The sequence below is a fragment of the Micrasema longulum genome, unplaced genomic scaffold (assembly GCF_059751315.1).
Source record: "Micrasema longulum isolate JH-2025_06_02 unplaced genomic scaffold, ASM5975131v1 h1tg000887l, whole genome shotgun sequence".
Classification (NCBI taxonomy): domain Eukaryota; kingdom Metazoa; phylum Arthropoda; class Insecta; order Trichoptera; family Brachycentridae; genus Micrasema; species Micrasema longulum.
Window position 1 is genome coordinate 504,672 of NW_028278078.1, and position 20,487 is coordinate 525,158.

The following is a 20,487-nucleotide window of genomic DNA, read 5'->3' on the forward strand; positions in this document are numbered from 1 at the left end:
TAGCTGCGCTTGCGATTCTCGACCTGAGTACGGCCCATTGTTTTGCTGTAAACCATAGATAACTTCGTGATTGGAAATCCTAGAGTGATTTTTGTCTATAGGGACAGCGCAGTATAATTTAAGTGTAGCGCGTTATTATTACAAAAATATTAAAAAATGTGTTACCTCACACATTACTATTTCCCAAATCAAGGAAAGTTCGTAACTTTATATATTATTGTAAATATAAAAATAATATAAGGGTAATTATCATTATTAATAAATAAAAATACAGAAATATAATATGCACACTTTGATTTATTATTGGTATCATTATTAGCCCGTTAGTTGCCATAAATGGTTCGCGTTCGATCGGAGTAGACATTTGATATTGGTAAGGTTTTGGGTACATTTGTCAATTTTTCAATTTCCGCTTCTCGCATAAGTTGGTTAATAAGTTTTATCAGACTGAAAATGCAAACCCACATGTAGAGAAGACCAACTGAAATAAAACAAATTTTAGGCAAAATTAGATCAAATTGACGTCTAAAGAAACCGAAAAACAATTAATAAGGTCTACTCACGAAGTAAGAATCCACCTAAAACAGTTAGTCCAATGATTAGGCCTAAATTGATCACGTTTTGTTTTATCAACATCATGGCCATGACGTGTAAAGCGAACAATGCAATTGATCTTACCAATTCTAATCCAAGGTAAGGATACATCATGTATGTATTGCACTAAAATAAATAATGTAGGTTAAAACACCTTTCAATATTATATTTTTTTATTGAAGAAGTTTAAAGACCGAAGGAGATACAAAAATATGAAGGTAGCTGAAAAGTAAAAAAAAACTTTTTAAAAAATGGTAGGGGAGGAGGGGGCATAACGGAGACGCGGGGCATGACGGGCGACCCACATATACATAAAACTAGAGGTACTAGCCGTGTTTTGTAGCAGGCGGCCATTTTAGCCCTGCGTTTAGCGGCTTTAGCGCTCAGTTGCTCAGTACGACAGCAACCGCAGACCTAACGTCTTGCTGTGAAAATGCTTCCACGAAGGATATTTTACCAATCCCATCAGTTGAACAACGGAATAAAAATAAGAAAAACTTTCGCCGAGGCAAAACTGCTATCCTTACTTCTACTCCCCATAATGATGATGAGCTAGAGCAACTTAAACGGGCAAAGAAGTGTTCGAACCCAAACGATCCTTAGCTGAAAAAAAAATCCAAAAAACAAAAACCCAGAAACCTATTGCCAACACTGAAAATGAAGATAAGGATACAATTTGCATATATTGTGCGGCCGAGAACCACACATACCTGAAGTCATCAAAGGGTTGGGTAGGCTGCCAGCTATGTGGACGTTGGTCTCATACGGCTTGTGCTGGTGTTAACGACGACAACGTCGAACAGTTACGCAATTGCCTGTGCTGCGAGTCTAATTAAGATAATAGCACGTACCCCATAGTGCCCCGTTTTCGATACCCCATATTGCCCCTACCCCAGGGCATTATGGGGTTTTCTTAGGGCATTAGTGTTATGTGGGAAAAAAATCTGAGTTATTTAATTGGTTATTTGCCCAATAAATATGCTGAATTGTAGTTTGATGTGTAAAAAAAGTTTTGTGATTAAAAATAATGGTAAAAAGTACGTCTATATTTTTATTGTTTTTTCCCTTGAAGTCCCCGTTATGCCCCCCCTTCCTTACATAAATTACAGGTGGTTTCAGAAAGTTTTCACTGCATATCGTATAGCCAAATCTTAGACCTTGGAACACATTTTGTCGAATTATATTTTGGTCATTAACCATTATTTATAGTCATTAAAATGTCACATGATTAGAATGACAGTTGTCAGAAAAAGTGACGACATAACTTTGTAGTAACGTCAAAGGAGTTATTTACATTGACACACAAAAAATCATTTGTATCTGGCGTGTTAATTTTTTTTTTTTATACAATGCTTGAAACATAAATCAACATTAATATATAAAATCAGCTTTAAAACTAAACTACTAAACTAAAAGAAAACTAAACTAAACCTTATTATTAACGACGTTCTTACAAGGTTACATCATTTTTCAAAAACGTTAGAGATGAGACAAATTGATCGAATAAAAAAATAATTCATTTGATGTTGTTCATGAAAAAAGTATAAATGTTTCATTTTTTGGTGAATAATTTCATTTAATTTCATTTCATTTTTTTGCACCACAACAGCCCAGGAGGCCCAATTACAGTGGTGAATTACATTACTGAACAACCAGGCTTGAGAAAAATCACATTTTTAAATTTTGTGTTCTCACCGGGAATCGAACCCGGAACCTTCCGTGCGTGAGTCAAGCGTCTTGACCACTACACCACGGAGCCCACCAATTGTCATAATTGTCTTAAACACACTATAATAGCCTTGTTTTTGCGTTTTTTATATCAATTTTCGGAAACAGAGTTACATAATTGCATGAAATAACTGATAAAATGGATTTGATCAGTGATCAGTAATTTCCCATCACTAATGAAATTAGTTTGACAGCTGTCATTCTAATCAAACAATATTTTAAGGACTATAGTTGCGTTTTTAAGAATATATTTAAACCTTGTTTAGTTTATTTTTTCCGCGCACATTACAATAAATAACTACAATAGGTACAAAGTCTTTCTTTGATGAAATAACTATCCTTTGAAGTAAATATAAATATTGAACATGATAAGCAAGGTTAATAATGTGATTTCCATTTGAAAAATACTAAAAAAATATATTTACATTTTTTAATGTATCAATACAAATTTATACAATCGTTTTTAAAACATAATTAAACTGCTGCATTACATCTTAGACTGCAACACGAAGATTTTAGTCATTTGGATTATTGAAATAATACTCCAATTTTTTTTATTTATTTAAAAAATATTTTTTTTAGCTTAAGCTTATAATTGTATTTATTTATTCATATTTTACTCTTACAAACCATAAACAATAATAAAAATAGTGGGACCTCGCTGGGGTTACCCGTGCCGAGGACACTTAACAATATACTTTTTTGAAATGTTTTTACATTTGAGAATAAACAAAGAAGACTAACTTAATAAACAGAGATAATTAACAAAATATTCAGACTGTTTTAAAAACTAGGTATATATGTACTCGTACATATATATTATTTATATAACAAAAGGCACAATGAAAATAACAAAAACCTAACATAAGCCTTGTGCACTTGTGGAGCAGTTGATTCAATATTGAATCGATGTTCATTTTTAGAAAATAGTAAGCAAGTCTTAAATTCGTAATAAACTTTTTTGTAAAAGGGACGCTGGCGCCAGTGCCGTTCAAAGTAACGCGACGGCTATATTATTAGGTGTCTTTTCCTTTATATCGTGTAGGCACGTGTACATAAGTAAAGCATAGTTTCTACTTAAAACAATATAATAAAAAATAGGTCAAGTGCATATATAAATATATGTATAACTTACAGTGTATGCACCATATATCAGCGATATGCAGGCCAGCAAATAAAATGAAGTAAACGCCAAAAGTGCAGTTACGTATTTTTCCGGATCTAAAATTATCATTAAAAATTGTGGTTTGGTTTTATTGTACCCAATATTTGCAATGGTGTGTTTTGGATAGACCCTTTTACCTAGTTCAACTGCTTTAAACATAAATGCAGCAAAAATCAAGTCATTTTCATTACTCCAAGTATTTATTTGATTGGATATTCCTGGTAAATAATTCATTCCAATAGTAAGAGCGATTAACAGCAGACCACCTTGTAGCTGAAATAAAGTTTTTAAAAGAATCTGTAGTTCCCTACTATTGAAGCATTATTATACGTAGTATTATAGTGAGTAGCAAAAAGAAAAATAAAACTTTGAGTAGGAAACTACTTGGAAAAGTTTAATCATATTTTTGGGAAAACAAGGAATATATAATTTTACTATTTTAACTTTCCGTAGCAGCTTCTTCTTTTACTTCTTATAAGGCATTATCACACATATATTTATAATTTAATAATAAATATACAGTCCTAGAAGTAAACCAAATAATGAGGAAGTTCAGTGGTATTTAAAAAATATATTTGTTAATAGACTATCAGCTAAGCTAACTAAGCAAACTAAGCCAAACAAAAATATTTTTTATTTCTATGTATAGCTATGATTTTTTAAAAGTTTTGTAATTTAGAAATTACTCCACTCGCGACGTCACTAGTCGTCGTCGGCGAGTTATACTGACTGGTGAGTTGGCTTCCTGGAAACCGGAAATCTATACAACGCTGTAGTTGATTGGTAGCTTAGCAAGAACACTTGGCGAAGTTCAAAGTAGTTCGATTTAATAAAAAATATATAAGTATATAAAAATAAAATAATGTTTTCGAGAAACATCGCAATACAATTAAATGCTCCAATTTTTACCGCGTGAAAAAAAACATTTATAAATCTGCGTTTTTATCCAATTTCCCGTAGTATTGAACTTCCTCAATCCAAATAATAATAAGCAAATTGAAAAAAAAAATAACTACGAGTATAAAATTAGAAAATCGATTTACAGACGTTTTTTACTACGAGTATAATGACTTTTGTTTCTGTTATTGTTTAAAACATATACGATATTAGGTACGATAAAATAAAAAAATGTACATGTTTACCAATGAAACCACCCCGATGATAATTGCACCAAGCCTTAATGAAAAATAAAAACAAAAATTGTAAACGTAGGTCATTTTATAATTTTTTGAAAAGAAAATGCAAAAATCAATTCTCCAGAAAATAAATATTTCACTGAAAAAGCACAGCTTTTAATCAAAGCTTTCGATAGACTGACCCAGCAATGGAAATATTACTAAATCATTTATTTATTTCAATATTCTGTCATTACTATGATTACAATCTAAAAACACGTATCTGAAATCAGAACATTTATCGACACGCAAGGGATGTTATTATGTATATCACAGCATAGGATATTCAATGATATTTTAATATTTACTGACAGTAAATATTAAAAATATAATTAAAATTAATACCAACAAACAACTTAATATAATTCCGTGTCCTAGGTACCTAAAGCCTACGTCCAAATTCCAAAATGAAGTCAACTGACGTTGGCGTCGGTGGTAAGAGATGTCTTGATCAAATGATCAGTCTCGAAAAGCCTAAACATGCTAACTGCCCACGCATGAGGGCAATAATCAGAATTAGATAGGAAGCAAAGAGTGAGGAATAAAAAATTTAAAAAAAAATTGTAAGAAAAAAACCTACAAATAATTATAATTATATGAAAATACTAAATTTTTGGAAACAAAATAATAATCGTTGATTAGCCCTTTTTCAATACGGCGCCATTTTGTAATTAGGCCAGCCAATATGCATTCTGGCTAAAATGACAACCCAGCTGCGACAGATACACAATATTAATATGTATATTCTCGAAATTTTATCGTTGTACCCCTCCATCTCTTGTGAGGTGTCATGTGCCATGATTCGCATTCATTTTATAAGTATCGTCCAAATCCACGCGACATGGTAAAATTGAGCAAGATTGATATTTATTTCAGTATTTATTTCGTTGCTACTCTTAAGTAAAAGGCTGGAAAAAGGAAATCGAGTGGAGATTAGTCGGCCTCATAGTTTACGGATCAGTGCGTTTGCTCGCGAATCATGTAATTACATAAACAATAATTAATATAATACTTACAATACATTTGTTGCTTGGATCTATAAGGGCCAATGTCAGGTTTAATTTTTTTCTTGCGGACATTTTGTAGAGTCAATGGCAGTAAAATATATCAAAAATTTAATTATTTTATGTAAGCATAGGTATATATCAGGCAATGTTTTTTTTTTAAATGTAGGCAATGTTTTTTAAAGAAATTTTTCCAACATAGAAATTTGGGCAGTTTTAACAATTTAATTTATAAATTCCCGAATGATTTAATTTATTATCCTTATCTTTAAAATTGATGATAATATTTTACCTATATTATTATAAGTATAAAAAGCTGGCCTAATGTTGTTAGGTAAAATTTGAGCGATATTATTAGAAAATGAATTAATGCACAAAATTCTACGCCAATTCTTATTATTGTTAGAAATATTTTGGGAACTGTATAAGTATTTTTTCCTAAAGTTTATTTTAAGTTTTTTATTCAAAATATTATCAATTAATTTGGTTTATAACCATTATTAAAAGCAATACTCTTTACAGTATTTAATTCTAAGTCGAAATTTATTTATTTTGTGATATTGAAGTAAGACGATGTATCATAGAATTAAATTTAACTTCAAGTCCTCTTTTGAAAATACTCCCGTTATGATTCATTTTATATTCTTTCTCTCTCTTTCTTTTATTTTTATGTATCTTTCATACAATATTTTAGAATATAAATAGCAACGCGAGTAATTTTAAGTTAGTTTAATTCCTGACGATGAGGTAGTAACCTCGAAACCGGTCGAAGTATAACTCTAAATTTAAGTGGTTAAAACAATTTTATTAACATATAAGTGTAATATAATATTATTTTATGGAAATGTATTAAGGTAGGTTTATTTTATGATTTAGCAACTTATTTATATTTGGTTTTTGAAAGTGTGAAGTGTGAAAGCATAAAATGTACAATGAAAATATACTGGAAGCAAACATATACTGGAATGATATAAAACGAAAATTGGATTCTAATACCTTTATTTTTCTGACATTGTAATATGTAAAGATAATTCAGTTATACGGCACAAGTGCCTGTAACAACGTAAAAATGTAATATGAAAACATGGATATATAACAATAAAATTATAAATATACATCAGTACATAAAAAGTCGGTATTTTATGAATACAAAATAAAAGTTAATAGTAGAGATACATAGTCCGTTAACATGTGCCTTAAACAAATTGTTGGTATAGTACCTACATCATTACATCATAACATATATATGATTTGAATTTACGCAGAGACGAGTTAAAAGATAAATTCCGCAATGCCTGCGTTTTTATGGAAATTACTCCAGACCAGTAATTTCCAATTTTTCATGGCTATGGAACCCTCATTGATATTTTTTTGGCGGAACCCTATCTCGACAATAAAAAAGTAAATTGACAAAAACGGTATTTTAAAGACTCATGACACCTTATTGTTTGCACGTTTAATGTTCGACTTTAAAAAAAAACTGATATTTTGAATTGAAAATCTTTACTGCACGTATGCGAATAATGATTTTTTTTTTTTTTAAAAAGAAATATTTGCGTTTTTATGATTTACCCAAATATTTAATTTTGAGGGCCATTTTCAACGAGTTGTAAATAACTCACTATTAGAAAATGGAATCAAGTTGGGGTAAAGTGGGATTCGAACCACGGAACTTTGGTCCGTGAGTCCGAGACACTAGCCGCCGGACCACAACCCGATCTTCTATATTCGCAGTTTTGCTTTTAATACGCACTCGGACGCATCTCTCACAGTTCCTGTAACTCTTCCAAAAAACCCTAGAGTTTTGTGGAACACCTTTTTGGAACCGCTGCTCTAGACAACCTACGAAGATATGGTCATTTTAAATTATGAATTGGAAATAAAAATGAAGAAAAGTGAGCTATTAAAACATATTTTTTCAATTGCAGATAGATAAAAGATAGATTTTTTGTTTTGCATCACAACAGGCCTGAAAGTCCAATTACAGTGGTGAATTACAGCACAGAACATCGATTCCCGGTGAGAACACTTTGTGTTCTCACCGGGAATCGAACCCGGTACTATCGGTTACTTCGAAAACCGGTTACATCAAAAAATATAAGTATGTCATTTTTTCTTAGTTGTTCTTTGTTACCTTGCTAGACTTTCACCTATTTTAAGGAAAACCGAATACCTATAATTACAGTTAAGTAAATATGATGACCAATCCAATGTAGGTAGTAGGTACTAATTTTATAGTACAAAGGTGATCTAAAACTACAGGATTTAGGGTTCGAGACATTGTGTTTTCTATGCCATGCATGGAATGGTATCGTTTTCTTCTTATTAGAGTATTTGACACGGCCAAAATAGTGGCTAAAACGGAACGCTCTGTAAAATACAGGACAGTTGGTTACCCTAACGGCAGTACATATAAACGGTTGCAATAATTGCAGATAGTTATAATAGTATCAAGTAAATATTATGAAGAATAAATAAAATGGTTATTTGAAAAGAGCTCGAATAAATATCTAGGGATGTGAGCGACGAGGAGTCAATTAATCGACGCGCAAAACTTTTGTTACAGCCGTTTTCCTTGCAACAAGATATACAGAAAAACTCTTCTTTGGTTCTGTCACATATTCCCCAACCTAGGCCTTTATTAGCATCTTCGTCATCAAATCTGCACGGCCCGATTCCACATTCTCGCTTCAACTGGAAACCGTTTTTCTCTGTAAAAAACATATTGATTTATGAAGACACGCTTAAAAATAATTATTTGGGGTATCAGGAGTATTTATTCATATTGACTCCTCCTACGTATAATATCGTAACCCAAAAATGGTCGATTTTGAGTTCTTAATGTATTTCGTCTATGTGTCATAATATCTTCAGTTCTTTTTCCGTTTTACGCTTTTTTTGGAGTATGGTCGTACCTCATATTTTTTACAAAATATGCTATTGTATGAATCCTTGCGATAATATTCGAGGAACGAAAGAGATCGCTGGAAGCGGCATAAGCATCGGGTTACGATTGTATTCTCTGGACTGGACGGACGTCCGCCGCGTGCATTGTTTTTTATTATATTTTTTTTCAAAATGGATCCAGCTTATGCAAAAAAAAAATGAGATTACTAAATTTTTGCGCTCTATATAGAGCACAAAATGTGTGGTTCAGTCTTAGAAACATTATGTACAATAGAAACTCTAACAGATTCATCGCATAATAACCAAAACCTGTATTTGCACGAAAAACAGCAAAATGATTGACATATAAACCAAATTATATGTTTTTGTTTGTTTTCAACAATGTTTGAGTAGGTCCAAATGCTTGCAGGCTGGCTGGATTTCCTCTCTAGGGAGTTGTTCAATTTAAATTTATTACAACAGAGAGGAAAATCATTTACAGGGCTTATGACCTGTCATTGGCTGGTTTAAGTGGCCACTTTACACACTGTGTAACATTCACCATTCTGCCCATGTTTAAACATCCACATTTCCTCAACTCTTCCATCCGTTGACTTTTGTGAAGTAAAGGAGCTGAAATCTCAATAATTTTTTCCCTCTCTGTTGCAATAAATTTAAATATGAACTCCCTAGGGAGGAAATCCAGCCAGTCTGCAAGCATTTGGACATACTCAAACATTGTTGAATCAACTACCTGGTAAAAGAAGAAGTATAAAAATTGGAAAATTGTTTTCAGGCGTTGCCTAGTAGGTGATTTGGTTCAGCCGGATGAATCTCACCCACATAATAAAGGTTTCAGCTCCTTTATTTCACAAAAGTCAAAAGATGGAAGAGTTTATTTTTTTATTTATACATCAACGGTTCAAAGAACCTTTGACAAAAAAAAAATAATTTCCAGAAATAATCACAGCAGTGCACAATAATCATGTAGTACATAGTATGAAATAATAGAATAATTAAAACTAAACAATTTAGTAAACATATAACACAAAAAGTTAAAAAGAAACAAAACATTTCTAAATAAAGATAGCAATAACCATGAGAAAATCTTATGTACTAAATATAAATATAACACATTAAAGTTGAGAATAACTAAATAATAAAAATAAATAAAAAAATTACAACATTAGTACTTAAAAAATTAACGTTTTTTGAGCAATAAAAAAAAAAGTTAAATTACTAAATAATACCTCTATTTAGTGAAATCAGTTGAGTATGAGTATGAGTTGAGGAAATGTGGATGTTTAAACATGGGCAGAATGGTGAATGTTACACAGTTTGTAAAGTGCCCACTTAAACCAGCTAATGACAGATCATAAGCCCTGTAAATGCCTAGACTTCCATATTCCCTTCTCAATCATGTCTTCCCTCTCTGTTGCAATAAATTCTGATATGTCTTATTTTTTATAATATACAGAATAACAACATATACTATCGTTAATGCTTATTATATTGTTTATTATTTGAAAGCATCAAACGATTATTTGATTTGATTTTTCTTTTTTAAAAGTATTTTTAATTTATCGTTAAGATTACACAGCGTTGTTTCAACAAAATTAACGTAATTTTTTTCATAATAAAATTACGTATGTTTCCTAATATAATAATAGTAATTTCTCATAAACTGATTGACACTGAATGACGATAGTAAACTTACTGTCGTTGCTTATACTCGTCACACAGTGATCAAAGCGGGTACTAGGACAGGGCACAAACGAATCGGGTTCACATTCCTTGTCAGTCTTCTCTATACACTGGTAGCATGAGAGATTTGTTGATGCTTTATAAGATTTTACTGAAACAAAAGAAAGTATACTGTGAAAAAATTTGTTCATTTTGTAACGCTATCTACGAGTATGTATTTATGTTTTTTTCGATGATTTCAACATAAAATAAATTAAATGTTTATTTGTGTTGGTACGATATTTTTTGTTTCCACCAGCACTGGTGATGAAGAAAAATCCAGATTATAGATGCTGCAATGAGGAAGTTCAGTGCAACGAGAAATTGAATAAAAAAATGTTTTCTTACGCGCGATAAAAATTCAAGCATTTAATGAGGAACTTCAGCCCTACGGAAAATTGGATACAATAAATGTTTTCTGGCTCGCTAAATTCTCTCGTTCTAAATTGGAGCATTAGATTGTACGCCAAAGTTTCTTGAAAATGTACGAATAAATAATAAAAATCATTTTAATAAAAATGAACTACTTTAAACGACGTCATTGGATTATATGAATGGTATGGTATGCGAGTTATGGAAGACTTTCGGTTTGCTTGATGTGGATGGAACAATGGAAAGAACTGATCGAGAATAACCGGAAGAGAACCTCAGACGTCACAAATGTTAGCATTACTCATCGACGAGAACTTGTATTTTTTGGTGCTAAACACAAAAAACCTATAGGTAGATATTTATTTTGGGACATCCATGATTAAATTACACCGCATATTGTCCCAAAAAGAAGTCTTCTGGAAAACTGACAGAAGCTTTTGATCTCAATTTGATCAAAAGGCTCTACAGCTGGTCGTCCCCGACATTCGGCCTTATTTTAAAGCTTAAATGGATGAATTTTCCGAAGCAAAAGTCAAGGAGTTAGGCCTTTATGATCCCTTATCCCTATCATATTACGATACCGGTAAAAGTTTTCCAATACAAGGGAAGTGAAAAGACGCAAGCACGGTAATCCAATCAAATTCTCGATTGAATGCCTTTAGGAAGCAATAGAGGAAATATTTATTGAATCGTATTTCAATTAACAAAATAAATAAAATATATTGGAATAATAAAATATACAAGTGAATTCCCTATTCAGTGGTTCTGACGAAGGTTTTTCCCAATGATTTTATTAAAATGTATTGTTACCTAACACCAAATATTTTCACGTTTTGAATGTCTCCAGCAACAGATGTCTGTATGTAAAGGTTTAATTTAATTTTGAAAAATTAATGGAGATCTTCGGCATTTTGAAATAGTTAAAAAAATACTAAGGAGGCTTTGAAACGGCGCGGCGGCTAGTATTATTTGCAAAATAAAAATAAAACAACTTTTTCACCACATATTTTTAGCCGCGTGTTTCTTTTCTACTGACTGGTTTCAAAGTTACACAAGCTTCTTTATCAAGGTATAATCAACTAATTAAATTTTATAGAATTTTTTTTATACAATACTTATTTATTTCATTTTATACAAACATACAGTCAACAATGATTAAATCACATATTGAATATAAGGTTGAAAGGATCAGTGAATTTTCTAAATAAAAATCATCCATATATTAAATTATTGTATAGGTTCTAAAATGTGTGCATGCGTATATTTATATAAGAGGGTATGTTTATGTGTATTTGTATGAGAGTAGGCGTTTGTAAGCGTGTGCATAATTAAAAATCAAGTGGGAGTGTATCGCAACCAGATAGAATTAGTCGCAATTTATTTTTTAAATAAATTATGGGGCACGTTAAAAATATCGATAGATGAAAAAAGCATTATAATTAGAACAAAAACGATAGAGAAAAGAGTGTTGTGCATAGTTTGTGTAACAGACCGGCAGATAGAATAAACATGTATTTCTTGTCGCACATAATATATTAAATAAAATATTAAGAATTGAAATTTATACATAGATCACTCTTTTTAAAATGAAAAATAACACCGAAAGCTGTTAAATATAATATACAAATAATAATGTACCTATAGTTTTATGAGTTGCACGTACTAAATAATATTATATTATTTGAGTGAATTCACCTAAGATACTACTACCTATATGCGTAGATATAAGAATAATTAACTTAGAACTGGTTTTTTTTACACATTATTATTTAAGGCATCTATGAATGTCCTTCTATACATTATAGTAATGAATGGGTACCTTAAAATAGCTATTATCTGGGTATAATAAAACGATGTAAGATTGTATGAAACAATGTTATGAAATGAAGATTTAATTTTTTTCTCTCGAAGAAAAAAGTGAACTGAAGAAAAATCAGATTCGCATAATATAAGTACAGTAAATAAACGTGAAGTATTTTCTAGAACGTTTTCGCATTGTTTTCATCCCATCATACATATACTTTCAGGCGTATCAACATACATTTTTTATATTTAAACATCAAACGATTTTGTGACCTTTTTTTTTAAGATACGCACAGAAGTCTTATTCTACTCTTTATTTTAGTTACGAATTATCCTATTGAATTTAGTAATATTTACAAGTATATTATACACCTACCTGTATTAAAGCAGCACGCCGTTGATAGAAGTATTAACAACACGCCGTTTAAACTGAATAAAGCCATCTCGTTATATTATAAACTGTTGATATGTAAAATTACTCTGAGTTTTGATGTGATTCTCAATTTAATTTCATTTAAAAGATCAAATACATCCACTGTCCTACCTAGTATCAGCGCCTCGCTAGAGTGATTCTGCAAAGCTACGCCGCTTTTCAGGATCGCATTGCAAGAGTAGCCCAGAATTATTTCTTTCCCTTTTCTGTGTCCTGTATGCGGACAAGGAACACAGTATTTTCACAATGTACGTATCTGTAAGGGGTGGGTTGGAGTGATGAACGAATGCGAATTGCGACTGCGCGAAAACCCGAGAGGAAATATTTAAGTATTCATGAAACAAATAGCTTCGGATGCGCTAATCTATACAGAACTATTTACCACTACCCAACTACCAACCCAACTACCTACATCCACGTTCTACATTTCCATATGGGACGTGGCCGCGTCGAAGTAAAAGGTGAAAATTATTTTAAAAGTTTTAAAACTGATTTCCATACATACATAAAATACATATAACAAGCAGTATTTGAATATTTAATGACATAAAATCACTGACACTTATAGTCGAAAAACCATCCGTGATCGCACCGAGATTGTTCAATATTTTGGAAGAGCGTTTGAAGAGCAAACGCGGCCTGGCTTTTCTTCGTACAAACGTATTTCGGTATTTTCTTCCTGGATTATGGCAGCAGAGCAGAATTTTCTTTACACACTAGATATTTACCATTGGCGCGTCTCCATTTGGCCTTTTTGATAAATTGTTTCTTATGGCAGCTAGGACCATCCAAACATTCATAAACCCGTCCAGTTTTATCTGCCGTCTTCGGACGTACGGTTTGCATTTATGATAAATAATTTTTAAAAACAGAAAAGCTACCGGCACAGAAAATTTTATTCTGAAACTTTTTGTAAAAAAAAATAAAATTTGTTCAATTTTGGGGTGCGGAAAACGGGAAAACGAAACGTCAATTCTAATTTGGCTTAATCACCCCGACGTGCAGTTGTTTTTTTCGCACCGTATCAGGAAGGTATTTGCGAGAGACTGACAGAAAAACAACGCTTAGGAGATTTGAGTCGGAAACTCCATGATGATTTTCCAATGATTTAGATTAGGGTTTTGGTTTACTTCATGTAAATTAAATATTAAGTTTATCTTTGTTGTTTTCAATTTATTTATATAAATATGTCATGTACACGGCATCATGCTTTTTTATGTTTCTTTTCAATGATTTTATTTTATGCAATTTTGTAAATGTTTATTGTTTTAGTATGTACATACCTAATCTATTTTGGATATTTGTAGCACTAACTTTGTAGATCATTGTTATATACGAGTATGTATAATATTTTCGGAGTTTCTAGTTTCGGAAAGCACAGATCTTTCCATATACAGGTATTATTATAAACAGTAGAATAATAACAGTATAATCACGTTATTCCCCAAGGTTAATGCCGATTCAAAAAATAAAATAGGTACATGGTGTTGTCATTATTTTTTTATCTACCAACTTACCCATCGTAATCATTCTATGTCCGCTCCCTAGTTGGAGCATATGGTGTCCACGGAGATCCTTTAGGCATCTCTGTCGGCTGCCAGCTCCCAAGTCAGGTTCGCGTCGTGTAGTTCTGATATGAACTGCCGACGAACAGTCAGCAGTGGGCGTCCAGGACGTCTGCCTGCACCTGATGTGTTGGAAAGTAGGAAAGCGTGGTTAAAGCTCTCAGAAGACATCCGCAGGACATGGCCAAGACAACCGAATCCCTTCCGCTTGATGACAGTTGTCACTATAGTTTGCTGCGTCCGTTCTCTTATTACTTCTTCCCGCGCAAAGTCAAACCACCGCACACCTAAGATTCTTCTGAGACACCTATTCTACAAACTCAGTATTTTTCTGTTTTGGGCTCTAGTGAGGTGCTACGATTCGCATCCATAGAGGAGAATAACGCGGGAAATTTGGTTTTCACTGAGTAAAGATCCGGTCTCCAGACAGCTTTCATACTGTTGAAGGTAGCGTCTGCTATTCCTAGCCGCACTCCCAGTTCATTTTGAAAGTTGCCATTTTCCGTAACAAATACTCCCGGGTATTTAAACTCTCGACCCTTTCGATAACTTGATTCAGTCAGGAGATTTTAGGCATCAAGGCATGAAGTGTTACACAGTTCATGGGTTTTTGTAATATTGATTTTGAAACCTATGCATGCGGACCGACTTACTAGCAATTTAATATTTATAAATACATTAAAATGAAATAGGTATTATTTTGACAGGAATTGTGGCATATTATCTTTTTGAGATAGTAATATAATAAGTCTAGGCATTTACATGGCTTATCACCTGTCATTGGCTTGTTTCATTGATTATTTTGCACACTGTGTAACATTTTTTATTATGGCTGCGTTTAACCAGGGACTGAAATTATACAATAAACTACCAGACAAACTTTTCAAAAGATGTAAAAAATATTATTTTGAACAACAGAGTATGAATGAAAAATGTATATATAATTTTTTTGTAGAATGAATGTAATAATACGTAACGGTTAATAAATAAATATTCAAATGAAAATAAAATAAAAAACATTCATATTTCTTCAATCCTTCCGATTGTTGATATTTGTGAAGTAAAGATAGTTATTTGCATTAATGTATTATATAAATACACGTGTCTGGTAAAAAAAGATTCGGAATTATAATTTCATATTTTAGAACCTGAAAAATATTTTTTAAAATTATTATTACTGTGATGAACAAATAAATAATTAAATGATTCATAAATACAGTGCTGATTGATTTTATTATTTTAAAACGATATATTTTTAAAAATTGTATACAATTGAATTATTTAAAATTAAATTTGATATACGTGATAGGTATTTCGATTTTATAAATGATTTGGATAAAAAAAAAACAATAATTTTCCAAGTATGTACCTGTCCAGACATTTGTAGACAAGTACTGTATCCTAACTCCCAGGGAGTTTATAAAAAGTTGTATAAATAAATTTGATCAAACCAACAGATAGAAGAATGGAAGAAATATGGATGTTCGAAACAAGGCAAAATGGTGAAAGACAGGGATAAATAAATGCCTAGATTTCCAAATTCCCTTATTGAAAATGCTCTTCATCTCCGATGTAAAAAACTGAGCTCCCAGAGCGTTAGCAGAATACTGTTTATGTAAATGGTGATTACTTTTCGGAATAAATATTTTTTAACAATATTTTGAGTTTGTCCAAATTTTTGTAGACAGGGACTGGATTCAACTCCCCGGGGAGCTGTTTATATTAACATATTACAACAGATATGAAGAACATTTAATAGAAGGTAATATAGAAGTCTAGGCATCTACAGGGCTTACATAGAAGTCTAGTCATAGCCATTGACAGGTCATAAGCCCTGTAGATGCCTAGACTTCTATATTACCTTCTCTTAAATGTTCTTCATCTCTGTTGTAATATGTTAAAATAATTTTTACTTAAAAGTTATGGACTTTTATTTAGCACACAAAATCCGACATTTGAGGTGCAACAACCTGATACATCCTGAAATAAAATACATATTTTCCTTCATGTGAAACGAAAGAGAGTTTTCTTTGTAAAAAAAGTTTATTATCTTTTTGACAATTCTATTATCATTAAATTATACATTAAATAAACCGATTTACAGATCTAATCTAAATATTTTTTTATGAAGGCACAATACAAGACGGTAGAGCAAAGGTGTCATGCCACATGTCCGCATCGGACGGATCGTATAAAACAGATTTTAAAATACTTAGTTATACAAGTGCGTCCACTAATTCATATCGGACGGACCGCACTTGTATGACTAACCATATAAAGAATAAATTCTAAAATCAGTTTGATATGATCTGTCCGATACGTGCGACGCGGACATATGGGAGCTTACATTAAATGGAATGTTGTTTAATTAATATTACATACACAAAAAAGTGCAATAATAATTTCATAAAAAAAATGGACAAAAATATAATTGTACTTGGCAAAATAATATTTTTTTGAAAATCAGTCAATAATATTTACGTCTATTAATAGTTGATTTTTATAATAATCAAAACTGGAATCATTTAGGCCAGCAAATTTTATTCATTATTTAAAATCTGATTTGTCAATCTTTATTGACTATTTTGAAAATGCAACTGCGGAAATATAAGAAAAACATGTAGGTATTTCAATACATTAAAACAAATTCATCAAAATGTAAATAAAGTTAAGCCATTGAGTAAACAATAACCCTAAGTTTTATCAGATTAAATTAATTCTATTTGGAGTAATACCTTAATTTTTATATTTAAACATGTGACACAATGTAATAAATTTAAAATTTCATTTGCTTGCGGTGCTTTATAATTATCAGATAATTTAAAATCATTGTAATAATAAAAACCAATCTAAATACACTGTGCTAAATTTGTAAAATTTGTTGAAATTATTTCATTACAATAAACATACACAATATATTTAATATACATAAAAGGTTCATATTTCATAATCAAATAATGATTCTGAGATTCATTTACACAGTTCATAGATCTGTTTTTAGGTATAATTGTAAATTTATATATATATATACTTATTACGTATAAAAATTAAAAAAATGGTACAAATAGGTAAAAATATTTGTAAATCCTAACATCTCTTAAAATCAAGTTGAATCATTACAAAAATTAAGGTACGGTCAAGGTTTGATAAAACATTAACAATGGACGGAGTAAGACAATATGTTTTATCACTTTATAAAAATCTTCCAACGAGGAAAAGTAATAATGTTGGAATTACAATGCTGCTGGCTATCTTGTTACTGCCACTCTGTAACAAAAAAAAAAAATCTGTATTTGAGAAAGTAAAAAAAGGAGGCAAAGTAATTTGAAATAATATCACCTGCATTAATAAACTTCAGCTATATTAATTTATTAAAAATAGATATATAGGAACATGGGAGCAATATAAAGACGTTAGGAACAGGTTGTGATTCTGCAGAAGTGTTGCAGACTCCGGATCGGGAGGTCTGAGGATCGAATCTCGCTCACAACTTATTTTCCATTTTCTTATACAGTTGTTTATGGCCAACAGAAACTTAGTTTTCTTATTTAGTTTTATTATTTTCCAACTAGGGAGCGGACACGGAATGATGATGATGATGTAAAACACGAATATCCTCTACAAATTTAAACCGCATACTGACATCTGCAAGATATATGGTTCGAAGCCTCAAATTCAATATCGAGTTTCTAAAGTATTTCTGACATACTAATTGGACAAACCATATTGATAGCGTAATAGGCCCCGTAGAGAAAAGAAAAAATGAAATCATCTGCGTACACTCCCGTTTATCAAAAAACAATGAGGAAGTTCAGCCCTATGGGAAATTGGATATAAAAATTAAATTCTTAAGCGCAGTAAATTTAGAGCATTAAATAGTACAGCAAAGTTTCTTAAAAATGCATGAAAAAAATAATTTTAATAAAAATGAACTATTTTCAGGACGTCACTAGTTCTTCAGAATGCGGAAATTCAGTGTCTTTTTTAATTTGTTAATAGACTATTAAACTAAGCCAAAAAAAATAAATATTTTTATATATCGCATTATCTGCACTATGATTTTTTAAAGTTTTGTATTTCTGAAATAACTCCGCGTGTGATTTCAAAGGTTCTTCTGTCAGTTCTTCCGATATGTTCATTTATGGTAAGCTAACTGGATATCCTTCACAGCAACAGAACCAGTGATGTAGTTCAAAGTAGTGTGTTTTTATCAAAATATTTACTATTATTTTTTTTGTTGATTTTCAAGAAACTTTGCTAAACAATTTCTCGTAGGGCTGAAGTTCCTCATTAACCAATAATAAGAGAGTTGTAATAGATTTCCGGTTTACGGTAAGTCAACTGACGAATAAGCAGAACTCATTGAGAAGAAGGGGAAGATAACTTGAGACGTCACATGTGAAGTAATTTAAAAAATACAAAACTTGAAAAAATCATAGCAATGATAAAAACAACAATTTTTTTTTTTTTTTAATTTTGGCTTAGTTTAATAGTCTAATAACAAATAAAAAAAAGCACTGAACTTCCTCACTCACATTTATGGATATCCGGTAATTATCTGGTATCCAACCTAATTTGACTATAGCAAAAATAAAGAGCAAGGGGTGTAATTACCTGAAACCATTATATATATGATGTTTTTAAAATAAATATTTGCGTTTTTATAATTCACCTAAATATTTTAATTTTGGGGGCCATTTTCAACGAGTTGTAAATAACTCACTATTAGAAAATGGGAACCAAGTTGAGGTAGATAGAGGTGCAAACGTCGGACCTCTGATCTGAGTCCGCAACATTAGCCACAAGACCACAGTCTGGTTTTCTAATATTTATATGCAACTCATTATTCGATAACTGATTATAAAAATTATCATGTAAATATTTTAACCCCTTTGTATTTTATGCTCATTAAAACATTTGTTTTTAGCTAAGAGAGAAATTCTATATCCGGCTTAGGGGCTCGCCAAATATCCGGTACCTGGCTAAACTACTATCCGTTTCATTAGTTGACAGTACAATAAAATTAAGAGATGATGTGACGGCTTTGTTATGATTTAATTCAACAAATACTTGGAAACTACCTTATCAGAAGTCAGTATAATCGGCGTACGTGCATGAGAATAGAGCATGCGAGGTCTATGATTGGTTTTTTGTATTCACGCGCTATAGGAACTTCGCTATAGAAACATACACCGAACTGACATTTTATGTCACTGTTAAGTCTTGGTATGGGCGAAAAGAAGGCAGTGTTGGTTCTATAGTTTAGTTTTAGTAGTGTTAGAATACACGATGTAAAGATATAAATGGAAATAGGACACTCACAATGATATAAAAATTACAGCGATCCCCTTGACAGCATTCAGAACATGCCCAATCTTCGTACCAAATATGAGTACAATATTGCATATTTCTTTGTCGTGTTTTCACACACTGGTCTTTGGTGGCGCATCGTTTCGAAATATAATATTGTTTTAAGGCTCCCTGGGACCAGTACGGGGTACTGCCCCATTTAATTTCCGATAAACAAACATCTTCTCCTTGCTCACACGTCTTAATGGTATTTAAACATTTCTCGACATTGTCTTCTTGGTGGGTGCAGACATAGCATTCTAGTGCATTACCTGAAAATAATCAAACATTACACAACGTAAGAAAGCACACTATTCGATTGGTACTAAACATTATTATTTATAAATAAAATGCAAAGAAATATTACTCACAAATGGCAAACAATGATGTGCATAGAAAGTATATAATCAATAACTTTGAAGAATCCATTCTCAAAAATGTTACAATTCTAAATTTAATTTAAGAAACCTAAAATGAAAACATCATAACCGCCAATTTGCCCAACTCACAACACGAAACACCACGCCCCGTATGACAGATTGTTTATAAATTATTTTCATCCAATTAGAGTCCGCCTTGCACAAAACTTGAAGCTCCTTCACATTATAAAGGGTATTGTATTATAAAAATAATAGTGTCATAGACAATCTTGCGTAAACTAGGGAAATAA

The 20,487-nt window shown here is 31.5% G+C and overlaps 3 protein-coding genes across 3 annotated transcripts; all 3 read right to left on the minus strand.

The window, feature by feature from the left end:
- Positions 1-323: 323 nt before the first annotated feature.
- LOC148278394 (uncharacterized) lies at positions 324-4,704 on the minus strand. Its single transcript, XM_088231469.1, has 4 exons — positions 4,630-4,704; positions 3,458-3,760; positions 564-720; positions 324-481 (listed from the first exon to the last, which is right to left on the minus strand). Exons 1-4 carry the CDS (start codon positions 4,702-4,704, stop codon positions 324-326), a joined length of 693 nt encoding a protein of 230 aa, XP_088087595.1.
- A 1,944-nt stretch (positions 4,705-6,648) lies between these two features.
- On the minus strand, positions 6,649-14,584 carry LOC148278395 (uncharacterized). The gene is made up of 3 exons (XM_088231478.1): positions 14,421-14,584; positions 10,270-10,407; positions 6,649-8,377 (listed from the first exon to the last, which is right to left on the minus strand). Exons 1-3 carry the CDS (start codon positions 14,458-14,460, stop codon positions 8,106-8,108), a joined length of 450 nt encoding a protein of 149 aa, XP_088087604.1. The 5' UTR covers positions 14,461-14,584; the 3' UTR covers positions 6,649-8,105.
- Positions 14,585-16,492: 1,908 nt separating this feature from the next.
- On the minus strand, positions 16,493-20,402 carry cold (coiled). The gene is made up of 3 exons (XM_088231481.1): positions 20,189-20,402; positions 19,791-20,089; positions 16,493-17,735 (listed from the first exon to the last, which is right to left on the minus strand). The coding sequence occupies exons 1-3, from the start codon at positions 20,244-20,246 to the stop codon at positions 17,661-17,663; spliced, it is 432 nt and encodes a 143-aa protein (XP_088087607.1). The 5' UTR covers positions 20,247-20,402; the 3' UTR covers positions 16,493-17,660.
- Positions 20,403-20,487: the final 85 nt, after the last annotated feature.